Source organism: Urocitellus parryii, chromosome 1 (genome assembly GCF_045843805.1).
Source record: "Urocitellus parryii isolate mUroPar1 chromosome 1, mUroPar1.hap1, whole genome shotgun sequence".
Lineage (NCBI taxonomy): Eukaryota > Metazoa > Chordata > Mammalia > Rodentia > Sciuridae > Urocitellus > Urocitellus parryii.
In genome coordinates, this window is record NC_135531.1 from 154,436,807 (window position 1) to 154,454,340 (window position 17,534).

Genomic DNA, 17,534 nt, shown 5'->3' on the forward strand with positions numbered 1-17,534 from the left:
AAGAAAAGAAAGGCAAGCTTCTTTTGGTGGTAGTGTCAACCCTGAGCTACTGGCTGGAACCCACAGCCTAGCCAGTCTGCTTGTCAGCTCAGCCTGGTGCAGTTGTCTGGGATGTGCATTGAACTCCCCACTTTGGAAAGATTGCTCTGACCCCTGCACCCAGGTCAGTTGTCATTGGGAATCCCCTGCATCTGCCACCCTAGTCCGTCTTGCAACTGCATGCATGGCCTGCTGCCCTGATCTTCGGACAGCAGGTCCGGGCCCCACTGTGAGGCTGGCCCAGTGGCTGCCCTGCGGGCTTGCTCCCCCTTTGCATGGCTCCCCTGCCTCCCTGGCACGGCCTCACGTCCCTCCTTCTCATTCTCTCCATTTTTTCCAACCAGATGGCTGCCCTGATTTGTGCAACGGTAACGGGAGATGCACACTGGGTCAGAACAGCTGGCAGTGTGTCTGCCAGACCGGCTGGAGAGGGCCCGGATGCAACGTTGCCATGGAAACCTCCTGTGCTGATAACAAGGATAATGAGGGAGGTGAGCAAGCGTCTTCTCCATTCCCAGCCCCCCAAGAGCAGAGTGTTGTTGTGTATGCTTTCGTCATGAGTCGTTTTCTCCTGAAAGACCTCCCCTATCCTATGGTCAAATGTCCTCCCATTGCCTTTGAAACACATGCAGAACTTATTGCATTGTATACTTACAACAGGTGAATTTTCTGGTATGTAGATCACGGTATGTGGAGAACAGACATTCTTGGGGCAGCGGGGATTCCTGGAGGCATGGGCTGTGGGCACTGGGGTTGGATGCTGCTGGCTTTGGAAACCCAAGTACCCAGCACTGCATGCAGAAAGGTAACCGGTGCTGGCCCTGCCTTTGGGGTGACTAGTCCAGCCAGGCCTTTCTCAGCTGGTGGTTACTGTGAGGGACAATGGTGGTGACAGTCAGTACCTCACCCTGCACTAAGATGCATACTTGCAGCCTTTGAGATGTTACCTTAAAGATGGTGGAACCAGGACCTCAAGAGCAGTTAATACAACCACCAGTAGTAAACCTGGAACCCAGACTCCGCCCTGATCCACGGTGCTTGCTCCAATCTGTGCTCAGCCAACGATAGCCTAAGGGCCAAACTGGTTTGTGAGCTAAAAATGATTTTAACTTTTTAATGGGTGGGGGAAAATAATCTCAAGAATGTTTCATGACATGAGAAAATTATGTAAAATTCCAACTTCAGTATCCATAGGTTTTTTTTGAACCCACTTTACCAAGACATGATTCTCATATAAAAAGCTATACGTATTTGATGTATATATGCGTCCCATGTGTTTGGGAATAAGGGATGAATCTGTCATCACCACCAAAACCATAACATATTTTTCCCCTCCCAAAGTTTACCCCATACCTATTATTATTATTGTTGTTATTGTTGTTATTGTTTTATTAGGTTTGGTTTTTGCAGTACATAAGATAAAAACCTCTTGGTGAATTTTAAGTAAGCAATTTGGTATTGTTATCTATAGACACTATGCTGTATAGCAGATCTCTAAAACTTATTTATCCAGCATAATGGAAGCTGTGTGACCTCTAATCTGTACCTTCTTGTGTACTGGACAACTGTGCCTGTTTGTCTGTTTTGTCCATAGCCAGAGGACATAGGTCAGTTGACAGGGGCCCCTGGGCCTTGCAGGAGAAGTTTGCCACCCACCCTGATTCTAAACCTCTGTACTGCCTCACTGTATTACCTCCTGATGAAGCACTAAGATTCTCCGACTAAATGGAGTTGGGTTAGCACATGGGTCCCCTGCTCTCCTAAGGATGCTCTGCCATGAATGTCCCCCAGATGTTAGTACAGGTGACGATCCACACACACCAAGATGACTTGCTGGTCAGAATTTACTGGGCCGGAAGTTTCAAGTGTAAGTGGATCTATGAGTCCAATGACTTGATTTAGCAAAAATGTTTATGTTCCACTATGTGTCACTCACTGAGCTCCAGGACTGTCAATGTCTAATTGAAGCCACTCCTGCCTCCACAGTCCCAGAGGGTCAGATTCAGGTGTCCTCTGTGGGATATACTGCATCGGGGTGACAGATGAAAGTATTAGACATTCTATTCTTATTTTTTTAACTTTTCTTTATCCTCTTGATGGACATTTTGCAATTCCCATAATCTATGCTTGTCTCGTACACGTCTATAATCTGTGAACAAACGGACTGATGGGAGTTCACAGTAAAAAAAAAGGTTTGCAGGCCCCACGCAGCTTGCAGAGCTCCCATTCATTCATTTTCTCTTTCCTGAAACGGAGCCAAAATAGCAACCTCTTTAATTCATTTTTTAACAAGGCGAGGCACAACTACAGAAGGCATTTTTCTCCAGAGTCAGAATCCAGTGACTTTTGCTGGTGAGGTTCGCTGTTTTGCTTCTGCTCCCTGATGACTTCGCTGAGCGCGGCCACTGCTGACAGATCAGCTTCTCCTTCCTGGCTGCCTTCCTGCTCAGGCGTCAGCAGTGCATAGAGTAGCAAATTGCTGAGATGCAGCACGGAGGGGTGAGAAGGCCGTCCTGGGGACTCAGTCCCCCCCACCCCACCCCACCCGCTCCCCGGGGGAGGGCATCCTTCTTCCTCCTCCAGCCCTACCCCATATCCCCACCCGCATCAGGCCAAAGCTACATCCCTGCAGAGGGGTAGCTAGAAGAGGCACCAGGTCCTCTGGCTGAAGGGCTCCCCAACAAGCACAATTCCGGGTCCCTCCTAGCAGGCAGAGCCCAAGCTTCCGAAAGGCAGGGGACAGAAGCCAATGAGGCAGTGATTATGCTAAAGACAATAATGGCCTTGTTGTGGGAACTATTAAAGCAAACCTCCCAAGGAAGTAATTAACCACCAAGAAAAAAGGCTCTGCACAGTGTTTATAAAAAGAAACTCCCAGTTACTTCAGAGTTGCTTATGTCAGGTGAGAGAGGTAGACACGCGCTCGCTCTCTCTCTCTCTCTCTCTCTCTCTCTCTCTCTCTCTCTCTCTCTCTCTCTCTCTCTCACCTGGCGTAAGCAATTCACAATTAACTGAGTTCTTTTTTTGGAGGAGATTCCTCGGTGCAGAGTATCCTTTCCATGGTTAATTACTTTCCTAGGAGGTGTGCTAAGCACTTTGCTGTTTATTGATAAATATTAAAGTTGCTTCTCATCAACCCCAGATCCAGTCCTGCACACACTAATTACATGGGGTTTTTTTGTTTGTTTCGGGGGCTGGGAGTGCTGCCCCCATCTCTGTCCTGCTTCGGGAGTTCTCAGCAGGGACTGTGTGGGTTTAGAAACCTGGCATTGGGTCAGAGAGGCATCCAGGCAGAACATGAATGCAGCCCTGGGAGCAGCTGCAGAGAACACGTTTGTTATAAATCCCATGAATGGGGAAAATAACAGCGCACTCTTCCAAAGTGGACTGGAAAAGGCAAATCACTTTTCTGCCTAGAAACATTTTAGCTTTAAAATAAATAAATCTCAATTTAAAGTGATTAAAAAAAAAACTGTGAGAGATACAGATAGAAACATTTGAAGCCCTTAACAGTCTGTTACAACCTGAGTTCAATACCATCCAAGAAATTGAAGCCCTGGTCTTTGGGTGCCACTGGTTGTTCTGAAAGTTTAGTTTGCAGCAGAATCACCCCCAAGAACTTGATGAAACACAGATGAGGAGCTGATCCCCACCTCAGCCCAAACTACTGAACCTGGGGTGCAAGAATTGAATTACTAGTAAATCTCTAGGTGACACAGATGCCACTTTTCTTTGAGAACCAAAGTCCTGAGACATCCTTTATAGGTAATGAATTAATTTCTCTCCTTGGCATCTAGAATGGAGCCTTCTTTGGAAGAGTTGAGAAATATTTCCCTCAAACATTTTCTGCTTTCTGTGATACTTAGATGAGAAAGGCCATTTGCAAATGGCTGTCTTAGAATCTCCCATAAAAACAATCTGTGCCAGCCCGTCTTCTTATTAACATCACTTTCGAAGGCTCCCGACTCCCCAGTCATGTGACTGCTCACATAGTCTCAGAAAGCAGTGGCTGGTTCAGAAGGGACAAGCCTAGCCTGCCGTGGTCCCTGTGTGGGTAGTGGCAGCGGTTCAAATAGACATGTCAGCCAGGGACTGACTGTCTTTTGAATAGTGAGAGAGCTTCACTTGAACCACTCACCCCAATTTGAAAAAGAAGAGACTCAAAGAAATAGTTTTGCTTACAGAAGACAAATACCAGCTCATTAAAGTCTGAGGATACACACAACGTGTTCACCAAATGACAGGCAGATAATATTTAATTATCACCACCCAGGCAGAGGTGCGAGATTTAGTTCATCACAGCCAGGGGTAGGAGAGAGGGTGTAGATTTCCTCTAAAAGTGGGAACTACAAGGTGAGGAGGCATCGCTAGACCGTCTGGCCCTTCCCTGTGTCCTTTTATCCCCCAGAACTTAGAGACAGGAGCCCCAGCCCCTTCCCACACCGTGCCCAACCCCCATCATTTCAAGCCACATGAGAGTCTGGTGGAAACCCCTGTGGGGTCTCCCGTCTGTGTGAAGGGCTGAGTTAGGGTCACTCCCCCAGAGGTGGCAGGGTAGGGGTAAACCTGTGTGGGCTGCCCTTGTCCACTGTCACCTCATGTCACTTCCTCCCCGGTATCTTCATCTCCCCTTGGTGCTATCTGAACAGAGCACTGAGAGACATTTCCTTCCTTCTCCTCCTCTTCCCTAATCTCTGGATGGGTGACAGAGCCCGGGCTACAGTCAGCCTGTGTGTCCATCCAGCTCTTCAAGTCCCTGATTTTCAAGGTCTTTGTTTTCTTGTCTGTAAAATAGGAATCTTCGGGCCAACTCGGTTAGCTGGTGTGCAGTTGAAGTGAGCAGATGCTTGTCGTGTATCCTATGCGACACCTGGTTCCTAGAAAGTGTTGACCCGAAGTTGGCCAGCATGAATATCATTAACACTAATGTCATTGTTTTCTAGAATGGAGACTAAACCTATAGATGGAGCCCAACTAATAATTTTTCCAGTATACATAACCGCAAAGGTTCTAACGTTGGGCTTATCAAACGTTGGTGCTGTGTAACCCCACGGAGAGCTTAAGTTAGATTTCTAGGCCCCTGCCTTTCAAGAGTCTAAGTCAGCTCTGGGATCTAGGAACCCACATTTTCCCCAAGCACCCCAGACAATCTGATACAAGTACGCCACACAGCACATGCTGAAGAAAAGTATTTCAATGACAACTTATTTCCCCTGGCCAACCCAGACCATGTCCCAGTATCTCTACCCCAAACCTCTGCCCCTGGAATTCCCAGAACATGAGAGGGATGAATTGAGGAGAGGGGGTTTGTATTTCAAGAAGAAACAAATAAATGGAAAAACACGAGCCCATTTTCATGTTGCTGAGGAAATACATAGTTATGTTTTAAAAGTGCTTCTCCTTGGCCGGTTGGAAAAGAGAATGATGTCTATTGCAAAATCATAAAAGCCTTTAACTGTCTATCTCAGGGATTCCTCCATCCAGCTCTCCACCCACCCCTCCCTCCATTCAGTGGCCAGTTGGTGCATGGTTTAGGAAACATTTGTGAGGGTCTACTCCGTGTTAGACTCTAGAAATTGGCCTCAGAAATACTGAAACCCACACGTCACGTGTCCACAGCTTACTCCCTGAGAAGATAGGATGTATAAACACATTGTTATTGTTTTTACAATCCAGCGTATAAGGGGTGACAGAGACAGAGCACCCAAGTTCAGCAGGAGCAAAGAGAAAGAACTGACATGGAATGGGACACTCACAGCACATGGGAGAAAGCCCATGCCAGGGGGAAGCCCCAGGTTTTCAGCCTGTCCCCAGGGGAGCCCTCCAAGCCACAGATCTCAATTCAGCATCTTCATTTCTCTTCCTGAATTAAAATCTCCACTCTGGCTCCCCTTCCCAAATGGTGGGTCCCACCCCACCTCCCTCTGTGAGGTTTGGGTCCTTGTTTCACTGCGAAGGAGGCTGCCTTGGGTTTAGAGATGTGGATGTTGGCTGAGGCTCTGGGCACCCCAGCCAACACTCTCTAGCCAGGTCTAAATGAGGAGAAATAACACTGGAGCTTGTCCAGGGCACTTGGAACAGATGAACCCACCCCTCGCCCACTGCCTCCACCCCTCCCTCCCTATCCCCTCACCATCCAAATTGGTTTGACATGATTCAGGGATGCTATTTAGGCATCTATCTCACTTGTTAATTAATAACTCACCTTGTCTTTGCATTTAGCAGAGCCAAGTTAGGGGCTTGAGAGACTCTGAAAGACTTATGGTTCTCAAGTCCAAAGAGTCCAGTTTCTTCCTCTGGCGAGGGGCAAAGTTTGGTGAACCCATTGCAAAGGCCTTGATTAATATGTGCAAATCATGTTGATGGATGGGTCGGGTGGGAGGCAGCTTAAAAGTGCAGCCTTGCTCTATTAATTGGGTTGGAAGAGGATTCCTCTCGCAGTCCAAAGACCTTGTAGCAAATGTAGCTGGAGCCATAAACAGAGCCCTGGGTTCACTCCCAGAGAGGAAAGCAGCGCATCTAATGCTTAGGAGGAAAACTTGGCCTTCCGGCCACAGCCAGTTGGCTGGGCGCTGGGTCTCTCTTCTTTGAGAGGAAGCAGAACTACCCCCAGCTGAGATTTTAGAGGAGCACATGGCAACAGGGGTCTGAGATTATTCTGGATCTTTCTGTTAAAACAAGATCTTTGACAACATGTACATATTGGACTAGAGAATTGTCTATTTAGAAAACCAAAGTTTGGGATATAGCTTTATTCTGCTGAAGTTTTTTAAAGAAAGATAAAGCCTATTCTCCATTGCATATAAAAATTAAAATCAGTAAGATTTTTGTAATGATTTTTTTAAAGAGAGAGAGAGAGAGATTTTTAGTTTTCGGTGGACACAACATCTTTGTTTGTATGTGGTGCTGAGGATTGAACCCGGGCCGCACGCATGCCAGGCGAGCGTGCTACCGCTTGAGCCACATCCCCAGCCCTAATCAGTAAGATTTTAAAGATATGATACATGCCAAGCGCTGGATGATGGGAAGAGCCTCCTGATTCCTCTGCTGTTGCCCACCCCCATGATCTCATTGCTCTACCCAGCAGCCAGAGGGTGTTTTTGATTTTGTAGTGATGAGGATTGAACTCAGGGCCTTGAACAGGCGAGGCAAGCACTCTACCAACTGAGCTATGCCCCCAGCCCAAAAGCTTTCCATTGTAAATCAGATCCCTCATGCCCTCTATAGTTAAAATCGAATTCTAAATGTTGGTTTCACGTTGGCCTAGAGACCACCCTCTGTGTCCCCTGCCTTCTGTCTGGCCAGTCCTCTATCATCTTCCCTGGAAGCAGACTTCATTCCTGCTGGCCTCTTCTGAACCCCACCCATTCCATGCTCATCCACCCCAGGGCCTTTGTTGGTCCAGGGCCAGAAGTGTTCACCCCAGGCACAGTGCACCATAGGCTCCTTCTGTCATTCCCTTTCAGCTCAATACCCCCTCCCCAGGAAGGACTGTGTTGACACTAAATAGTGCCCCTCACTGTCCCCCCCCCCGCCCCCGTTTATGTTTCCCTAACATAAATACCACACTCTAATCCTATATTGAACGTGTGATTCTTCACACTGGACTATGAATTCTGTGGGTCTGTTTTATCCTGTCACAGCTACCCCTCTATAGCCCTGGGGGATTGGCTTCAGGATCCCTGTTAAAACCAAACTCCAGGATGCTCAAGTGCTTTTTATCAAATGGCAAAGTATTTCCATAGAACCTTTGCATATCTTCTCATATAGTTGAAATCATCTCCAGATTACTGATAATACCTAACCCAGTGGAAATGTTATATAAAAGTTTGCTATGGTGTATTGTCTAGGGAATCCTAACAAGAAAATAAAAAGTTGGTAAGGTTCAATATGGACAAAAAATATTTCTGAATATTTTTGACTCAATGGAGGTTTAAATCCATGCATGTGGAGCCTGAATCTAGGGAGGGCAATTTCCATTTTACATACAAGGTTATAGATTCTCTAGAAAGTAAGACTCAAGCTGGGCATGGTGGCGTACACCAATGATCTCAGCAGCTCAGGAGGCTGAGGCAGGAGGATCTCAAGCTCAAAGCCAGCCTCAGCAAAAGCAAGGCACTAAGCATCTCAGTGAGACCCAGTCTCTAAATAAAATACAAAAATAGGGCTAGGGATGTGGCTCAGTGGTCGAGTGCCATTGAGTATAATCCCTGGAGCCCAAAAAATAAATAAAGTAAGTAAGACTCAAAAATAAGCCTTTCTGTCAAATAATAGAAAATACAGCTTTTCTCCTTTATGGTTATTGTCTTATTTCTTCTAAATTACTAGCAAAATCTGAACAATATTTCTGAAGAAGATTCAAACAAATACAGAATTTGTGTTGTTGCACAGAGACCACAGCAGGGGAAAACAATCACCTCCAAGATAAAATTTACCCTTTGAAAGCATCTCCCAGTAAATTTATTTGACTTGAATTTGTTTGGGAAAAAAAAGAGAGAGAAAAAATGAAAAGTATTTAAAGTTCCTGAATTTACCCAACATAGCACCTTCAGTCTTTCCTAATCAAGTCCTTAGTACTTTAAATGGTTATTAAGTGTCTCTTAAGGGATTATATTTTTTTCCCTGATAAGATGACAAATCCAATATTCATCATAAAATTGTGATTAAAATGATAATCTGAAAAAAATGTTAATCATTTAAATCACCGCAGATTTATTTTAGGGAATTAAAGGATTAAAACACAGATTTAACTGGTGGCCAAGAGGTAGCATTTATAGCATTAGGTTGGCTTCCTGTATTTCTGCCTCGGCCAGAGTCTCTGCCTGGATCACCATGCGTACTGCCTGCTTTCTGCCACCAGCATCTGAGTGACAGTTTAAGGCCCTGGTGCCATTATTACCAGCTCGGTGGCTCCCACTGTCCAGGGCCAGATGTTGGTTCTCTATCAGGGGCAACTTTGCTCTCCAAGAAACATCTGGTGTGTCTGGAAGCATTTCATGAGACACTGCAGAAGGGAGATGCTGCTGGGATTGGGAGGTCGAGGCCAGGGTGGTGGTTAAGTGTCCCCACACGTAGGAATGCTGCCCACGGCACAGGGTCATCTGGCCCCAAATGTCAGTAATGTCAAGGTTGAGAAATCTGGTGCAGATATTATTGACATCTCCCAGGAACACATCAACCTGAGAAATCCAGATAGTCCCCCTTTTGGCCTGATGCCAAGAGCCATGATGTCCAAGGTCTGGGGAGGCATTGGTCATCTATCAGGGAGGTCAGGCCTTTGCTATTGATTCTACCCTCATTGGCCAAATAAACCATGGCAATACTCCAAGAGCCCTGGAGACCCTCTCCTTATCCTTTGCAGACACACACACCAAGAGCCACGGGGTGGGGTGACCTTCCCTTACTCCCAGGCTAGCACCTGGCCAAGCTGGACTCAGAACCCAGCTGGAGAGCCCTGCCCCACCCCTCCCAGCACCCGAGAGCTACACCAGGGTCAGGGCAGGGCAGACCAGGAGCACTTAAACCTCCTGGTTCAAACACAGATTCTGCAGCACAATGAGAAATATCCTGGGCGTTAGCCTCCTCCCCGAGGGTCTGGGCTTGGAATGCATCTCTTGCCAGGAAGTGCTTCTGCGCCGGAATGCCAGGGGCGAGCAGGGGAAAGTGGAGCAGCTGGACTTTAAATAGCAAGGCGTTCTCCGCAGCGCAGCGAGAGCAGCTGCCCAGGGCCTGTGCTCTTTTCTTTGGTTTTCCATCTTCTCAGCCAAGAGCTCTGGGGGATTGGAGAGGGGCCAGAGCTCTGTGGCCAAATGTGAATCCAAAGGAAACCACAGGTTCCCCCCAACTCTCTGTGGGCCATGTGTCCCCTTCTCCCCACCGGCGGCCAAACCCAAGCCTTCCAAGGTATTTCTCTCCCTTTTCCACCCTTAATTCATCATTAATCTGTACCCCCAAATACACCCCAGCTTCCTAAAATGCTGTTCCCACACACACTCAGGGACACCACCCCTTTCATTGAGGAAATCATGGAATCGTATCTTTGAAAGTATCTGGGAATGTCAGCTGCAGAAAAGGCCGAAATTTGAAGCCCCTGGCAGTTCAAATCCCAGAGAGGCAAAGTAATTTCTTCAAAGCCAAAGAGCAGACAGGGTAGACCTGGAACCGGAGGGAGCAAATGCAGAATGCTTTTTCCATGCTATGGTGACACCAAAAGGACCCAGTGACCCTCAGGAGAATGGGAATCTGCCATTACTGATTTGAGCCGAGATCTCTCTAGACCCAAGAGCTGGGCCAAGCTGAGTGAAGGCACCTGGTCTACCCGAGAGCGAGTGCCCTCCTCAAGTTTACCCTCTCACGCCTCTCTCACCTCACCAGGGTAGCCCACTCAGACCACTGGCCATTGACATGAGGAAGCAGACACCTTTCCCCAAGCCAGCTGCACTCCTGGACAGGATGCTCCAAAATTCATTCAGGCATTCAGCAAACATTATTGAGCCCCTACTCCATGTCAGGACACAGGAATGAACAAGACTCAGACTCTGCCTGCAGAGATCCACAATCTGGTGGCTGAGGAGCAGCTATTGAACCAGTCGCTACAAAGCAGTATATTGAGTCTATGACAGGCCAGGTCCGGTGGTGCACACCTGTCATCCCAGCAGCTCAGGAGGCTGGGGCAGGAGGATCACAAGTTCAAGGCCAGCCTTACCGATTTAACAAGGCCCTAAGCATTTTAGTGAGACCCTGTCTCAAAATGAAAAAGTAAAATAAAAAAGTTTTAAAAAGGGCTAGGGCTGTGGCTCAGTGGCTGAACACCCCTGGGTTCAATCCCTGGTACCAGAAGAATCTAAGAGTCTCTAATAGAAGTAAGGCCGAGGGGCAATGGCCACCCAGAGGATGGGCATCAGAGACTCCAAAGAAAATGAATCTTGGATTTTGAGAGATACAGAGGAATTCAGCAAGAAAGGAGGGGAAGCACTGGGGTGAACAGCCAAAGCAGAAGCATGGAGCAAGGGACAGCCATGCCTGTTGGGGACCCTGGAGGAGGCTGGCCCCACTGCAGCAGTGTGTGCTTGAGGGAGGCTGTGGGGGCAGGGCAGGAGCAGACTCGGCAGGTACCATGTTGGTGGAGGGGGCGGGGCGAGGCGCAGGGCAACACATCCAGAGTGGCTGCTTTCTCCTCCCCTCTTATTGGTCTCCAAATTCACCACCAGACAGAAGGCGGACATACCTGCGTGCATGGCCCCTGAGCCACGCACACCTTCACACTGTGGCCTTTGTTTATCTTTCCTCCATTCTTTGTGTACATTTTTAACACTCAGAAGGAAGAGGCAGCCTAGTTGGATGGTGCAGAGTAGAGGTGCTGGGTTCAGAGAGCTCTGGGTCAGGTACCAGCTTCTGCACTTACAGGGTGAGCTCAGCCGAGTCACTCCAGTTCACTGAGCCTCAGCGTCTCCTCTGTTGAGAAGGACCAAGGCTGGTTCCTACCTCAAAGAGGGCTGCTGGGTATAAATGGGTAACTGCACACAGAACAGGACAGTGGTTCTCCATGTCAGCAAGCATCAGAATCACACGGAAGCCTTCATGCACGGCCTTCATGCACTGAGTTTGGATTCAGTGGGTCTGGTTTGGGGTTCAAGAATGTGTGTCTCCAACAAGAGCTCAGATGCACTGACTCCGAGAGCCACCAGCACATCATTTTGACAGGAGCTCAAGTGCCGCCACAATGATTCCTCTCAGGGTGGCATCCCTGGGCCACCTCCTAGGGAGAGTCAGGCCAAGCAATTCTGAATCCTAAGGTGATGGCCTATTGATTGGTCCATGGTCCCTGGGGACATGCTTGAGCTCACTGAAGTCCATGCCACTGAGGTATGGTGATGGAGGTTGACGGTGACTCAAGAATGTCAAAATAAAGGACACATGTGGAAAGAGCGAGCAGGGAGAGAAGCATCCCTGTACCCTCTGTGCCATTCCACCGCACCTCCCATTTGTCCCTTTAGGACCGTGCTTGCCTGGCCAGCAGGGTTTGCTGTGCCCTTTTCTGTTGGGGTCCTTGAGCTTTGGAAAGACCTGGGTAGAAACTCTGGGAACAAGGACAGCAACCTCACAGGCCTCTTGTGAGGTGTGACTAGAGAACTCTTGGAAAGCACCTTCATGCCTCGATATTTAAGCGACAGCTTGAGTGTTGTATCTCCCTGTATGATGTACCTTCAGGGACTCCAAACACCTACGCCTCCCCCCACTCAGAAGCTCTCATATCAAGGGGTGTGTACCTTCAAAATCAGAACTCTCCTTTGCTCCTGTGGTCATCCATTTCCTTCCCTCCTGCCCCACTGGCTCTGGGAGGAAGGATAACTTCCCTCGGAGATCACAAACCAGTGGCTCGCTGACATGCTCTGTTTGGCTTGCATAGGTTTTCAAAAACCTCTGAGTGAGTCGCCAACATTTACAAGGTTTCATTTAAACCAGCGAAGAAACTCACAGGCTGCAGGTCCCCTGGCCCAAAGTCAAGAGCTAAGGGTGGAGCCCAGTTGTCCTGGCTCTCAGTGACCTTGTCCATTCTCCCTTCAGACCTTCTTCTGAGAGTAGTTATACATCCCATTTGCTGGGGCGTCTAATGCTGCTGCATCTGGGCTCAGGAAGGAGAAAGGGAATCCATGAGAACACAGGTGCAGGAAGGGGACACTCCCGTCGCTGGTCAAGCCTCCCCTGCCGTTACTTCTGCCACGTTCTCTCACAAAACCTGTGGCTCATCAGGGGCAGACCCAAGGCAAAAATTCCAGCCCAGCTGCAGTCCATCACCCAAAGTCTTGGCCCTTTGATGAGCAACACTGAGGCCATCACGTCCCAGCTCACACTGTCTGCCAGGGCGACGGTTCCATTTGGTCTTTGACTTGGCATCTTTGTCTACGCATGCCGCCACGTTCATTTCTGAGTGATTCCTTACCTGGCTCTTGCGTTCTCTTTGCTTAATCATCAAAGCAATGGAATTTTAGTATCTTTCCATCTCCACCACCACTTCCCAGACCTTGGCTGGGCTGAGTGATTGGTCCTCAGCCCTTTTTTTTTTTTTTTTTTTGTATTTTATTTAGAGATGGGGTCTTGCTGAGTTCCTGAAGCTGGCTTTGAACTCATGATCATCCTGTCTCAGCCTCCCAAGCTGCTGGGATTACAGATGTGTGCCCCTGTGCCCAGCCTCCTCCCCCTCATTCTGCCCACACCTGCCTTCTTGCTCCTACAGCTCACAAGGCAGTCCCACCCTGGGCCCTGGGCCTGCTGTGCCAGCTCCCCTGAGGCTCTCCCGCTTAAGGCAGGCTCATGCCCTCATTCCACATAGGTTTCCACCCAAACATCAGCTCTTCCTAGAAGCTCACTCTGACTCCCCTGCAAGACCAGTCCCCTCCTCCAACCACCTCTGCTCCTTTGCCTCTCCCCCTTTGGTGTCTTCAAACACTGTCACTCAATGTCTCTGATGCATTCAGGTGTTTATGGTCTCTGTTTCCTCCTCCAGCGTCTATGTCCATGGCCACAGGGTCCTTAGCTGTCTTGGTCACTCATGGTCGCAGGCATTGGCTGAGTGCACACTTTGATCAGAGGCATTGGGGGTAGGAGGCAGTATCGTCTTGGTATTTGGTAGATTATTTAGGGATGAATGAATTTCACTTTGGGATTTGAAAAAGCATTTAGACAATGACGCCTGAGTCACTAAACACCACTGATACCATTTTACTATGCAAAGAAAATCCAAATATAAGACATATTAGTATCGTTTTTCACTAAGACACGAGCACACAGCGATGGTGTCATCTTCTCTCTTATCTTATAAGTCAATGGCGCTGCACATTGACTTTCTATGGTTGAGGCAGGAGGTATGCGCATCCCGAGTTCCCCTTTGAAACCAGAGGAAAGGCAGAGGTTGCTGAGGATGACCGTTGACCTTGACATCCCAAACCACAGCAGGCTTGAGCGGTATGGATGGCGGGAAAGAGCAGCAATCTTGAGGTCGGGCCACGTGTGAATCCCAGCCTTGCCACTCGCCAGCAGCTACCTGACCTAGTTAAGCCTAGTAACTTAACTCCCTAGGACTGTTTCTCCATCTGTAAAATGGAAATAAACAAATGGTTATACTGCAAATGCTTCTTTATGCAGTTTACTTATATCTCAAAATCCCCGATTAAACTACTATGATTATTATTTATACTCTACAGATGGAAAAATACTAAGACTCAGAGAGGTAAAGTCATTAGCCTGAGGCTACACCGTCAATATGTGGCAACCAACATTTTGCATAGAGTATGTTGGACCCTGGTCACCTGCCTCCGGATCCTGTGATCATAATTGACAGGACAATGTTGGCTCCAGGTACCTAGCCCACAGAGAAGATATCTCCAGGGAGTACCAAGCCCAGTACCTGGAGGACAGCACTGGCCACTTTTAGAAGGACACAGTTTAGGAATTAGTGACTCCTGTCTCCCCAGCAGAGCAGAAAGTTTGTGTGATCGCCGGGTCTGGTTCCTCCTCCCCAGCTGGCAGTCGGGGTATTTCTTAATGCCAGGAAAAAGAGAAGGGCCATTCCCTGCTATTCGTTCTCTCAGCTCTGGTGCCAGCCTTCCTGCCTCCGCACCCCAGAGACAAGGTCTCCCCTCAGGCAGAAAGTAACCGTTCCGGCTTGTGGCTCTGAGGCGTGGATGGTGACAGCCCCTTTTCTTTCTGAGGGACCCAGCAGGTCACTGTCTGGCACCCCACCAGGCTGTCACCCCCTGCCGGGCCTGGGCTCCGCTGGCCATCAGCTCAGCTCTGTCTGACCTGTCAGCAGACTCTGGGATGGAGGTTGATGAGGAGCAGAGCAAGGGGGAGACACCAGGGGCAGTGAGAGTCCAGGAGCGGCCGGCGGAGGGCGGGCATTTGGGGAAATGGAGACGCACTTGGGGAGGCCGAGGTCACAGGCCCTGCTCCCTGTTGCCACTGGCGTCTGTGATGGCAGAGTGGGGGGATGGCAGCAGCCAGGATGGAAACCCCTCAGGCGTGGAGAACACGGCCGCCGGCTAACAAGGGTGAGCCAGTGCCAAGGAGCCTGTCAGGGCTGTCCAAGGTGGGAAATCTGTGATCAAATGAGATCATTCCCGGAGGCTGTTTCTGGGTGGAGGAGAGTGGCAGAGGCAGAGAACGAGACGGGGAAGGAGAGAGAAAGAGAGTGAGCAGAAAGGAAGGTATTTTCTGAGCCTCAGCAGTCCTCTCCCCAAGTCCTTCACCATCCAGAATCCACCTTGCTACGCTGTGGCTCCTTGCAGCCTCCTATAAGAATCAAGAGCAGAAGTCAGGAGCTTTGGAGGTCCCCCAAGGTGGGTGGGAATCACTTCTCCCTAGCTTTGTGACCTTGGGCAAGATCCTCTCACTCTCTGAGCCTCCATTCCTGAACTTGCCTCCCAGGGCCTCATGAGCATGACTGGACAATGACTGGCCAGGAGGTGCCCAGCACACAGCGGGAAAGCGCAGGGCAGCTTGTGCAGCCCTGGGGAGCCAGCCCATCGTGACGTACCTGAGTCTAAAACGCAAACTGGGGACATGAAGCCCTGGGGCAGAAGGTGGACTAGAATATTCTGTATCCCAGTGTTCCAAAAATCCACTTGCCTTCCAATGTGGATTCAGGTGGTTAGTCTTCTGCTTGACTTAGTCCTGCCTTAGGTAAAGGGAGCCCCTGAGTATTGGCCACTGGGCGTGTTTTCCTGGAGAACCAGCCTCCTGACAGCTTCAGACAGGACTTGGCTACAGAGGGCAGCCACCTGGGGTCACAGCCCAAGCCCACCACTCAGAAGCCATGTTTTCTTGGTGAATTGCTTCACTCTCTCCAAGTGTCCCACTCCCCATGTGTAAATGACAGTGCCAATAATGCCTGGAGGCAATTTGCAAGGGAATGAAGGAAAAGTACTTAGCATGGTGCCCAGCGCCTAGGACGCTCTGCATGAGTGCCAACCACTTAGTCTATTCAGACATGGTTTCCATGAATACTTCCTCATCCTACATCACCCAGGACATCGTCACCTAGCTGAAATGCATTGGCTTTGTTGGGCACTGGGAGCCAGGGGACAGTGGCTCTGATGTGCTAGTGGTGGTGATGTGGTTTGTCAGACATGGTCCCCAATGGCCTGCATCTTTATGAGAAGTCAGTCAAGGCCAGGATCCACTGTTGAGCAGATGGAGGTTTTATGGGTCTTTCCAAGGACAGAGCCTTTCAACCTAGAGCTCCATGTTCTCATGAAGCATTTCTCAAAGTGTATGGCACTGGATACAACTACAGAGAGATGATCAGAGGCAAAAGGGGTTCATGGTCATACACCATTGCAGTATTAAAGAGTTATAGTGTATATTTACATGTCAGAAACCCTAAGCAGTCCTGCTGGGTGCGGGGGGAGCTTTACTTTGCATAACTGATGTCTCCCAGACTGTACTTGAACACAGATTTCCCCATCTCACCTCCATCTCTGTGTTTCAGGGAACCTGCCAGAGACACGATTTGGAAAAGCTATCTCAGGCCCTGGGGTCACTGGTACTCTTGTGGTTGTTTCAGGGGTATTTTCAATAATTCACTACAGGAGTCCTTGAGCTTTTATGCAGAAAAGAGTCATCTACAGACCTTAAAACTGCAGATTCCCAGTTTCCACGCTCAGAAAGTCAGTAGATCTGGGGTGACAGCAGGAAGCGGGTGTCCTATCACTCCAGGGGAAGGCAGCAGGGACTTACTAGTGATGCATAGGAGTCTGCCTCCCGGGGATTTTGACACTTGGAGCAGCTGTGTTCGCAAACCCTGACTCCCCGTTATTAGAGTCTCCATTTTAACAAGATCCCCGAGTGATTCTGATGCTGATTGGAATTTGAGAAGCATTGGTTCAATGATATATCTGTTTGGGTTCGGGTTCATTTGTTTCATTTCGTTTCTGGTGAAGAAGCAATCCAAAAAAAAAAAAAAAAATCTCCCAGTGACTTGAAGAACACCTAGCGTCCTAGGGAAGAAAGGTCCTCAGGCCCAAGGCCACTTGCAGTGACAGGCCTTGGTTTCCCACATAGGCTTTGCTTTCTTTCTTGTGTCCCTCCTGAAGGAGGGGAAAGCCAGCCTCGCAGTTTGCAGTGGGGCCTCCCTCTGCCAGGTTTCTGATCCCCCTTTGCTAAGTCATAAGAAATGCTGAAGGTGCTTTGGGGCAAGGTTCTCTGGCCCTGGAACTCAAAGTCTGACAGAAAGAATTGGCAAGAAGAAAGAGCACAACTTCCAACAGGCTTTCCAGGACCACGAATATGGGTCTCCTTCTACAATATTTAAGTGTGGCCAGTGCTCCATGAGGGGCAGGGGCAGGGGGGGATGCCTGAGGAACCACGGTCCATCAAGCAGCCAGGGTATTAATGGCAGGTGAAACCTTCCAAATGAGCACCCTGTCAGCCAGCTATTGCTTTCAAGGGCTGGCAACGCGGGAGCCCTAACAGAGGCAATGAAGAACTAATCTCAT

General features: G+C 49.0%; 1 protein-coding gene across 4 annotated transcripts in view; it reads left to right on the forward strand.

The window, feature by feature from the left end:
- The window catches only part of Tenm2 (teneurin transmembrane protein 2), an 881,534-nt gene that overhangs the window by 795,970 nt on the left and 68,030 nt on the right, over positions 1–17,534 (forward strand). For all 4 annotated transcript variants that reach the window (XM_026407438.2, XM_026407439.2, XM_026407440.2 and 1 more), the window contains one exon: positions 384–530. In XM_026407438.2, coding sequence (XP_026263223.2) covers positions 384–530 — 147 coding nt within the window. The remainder of the gene's footprint in view (positions 1–383; positions 531–17,534) is intronic.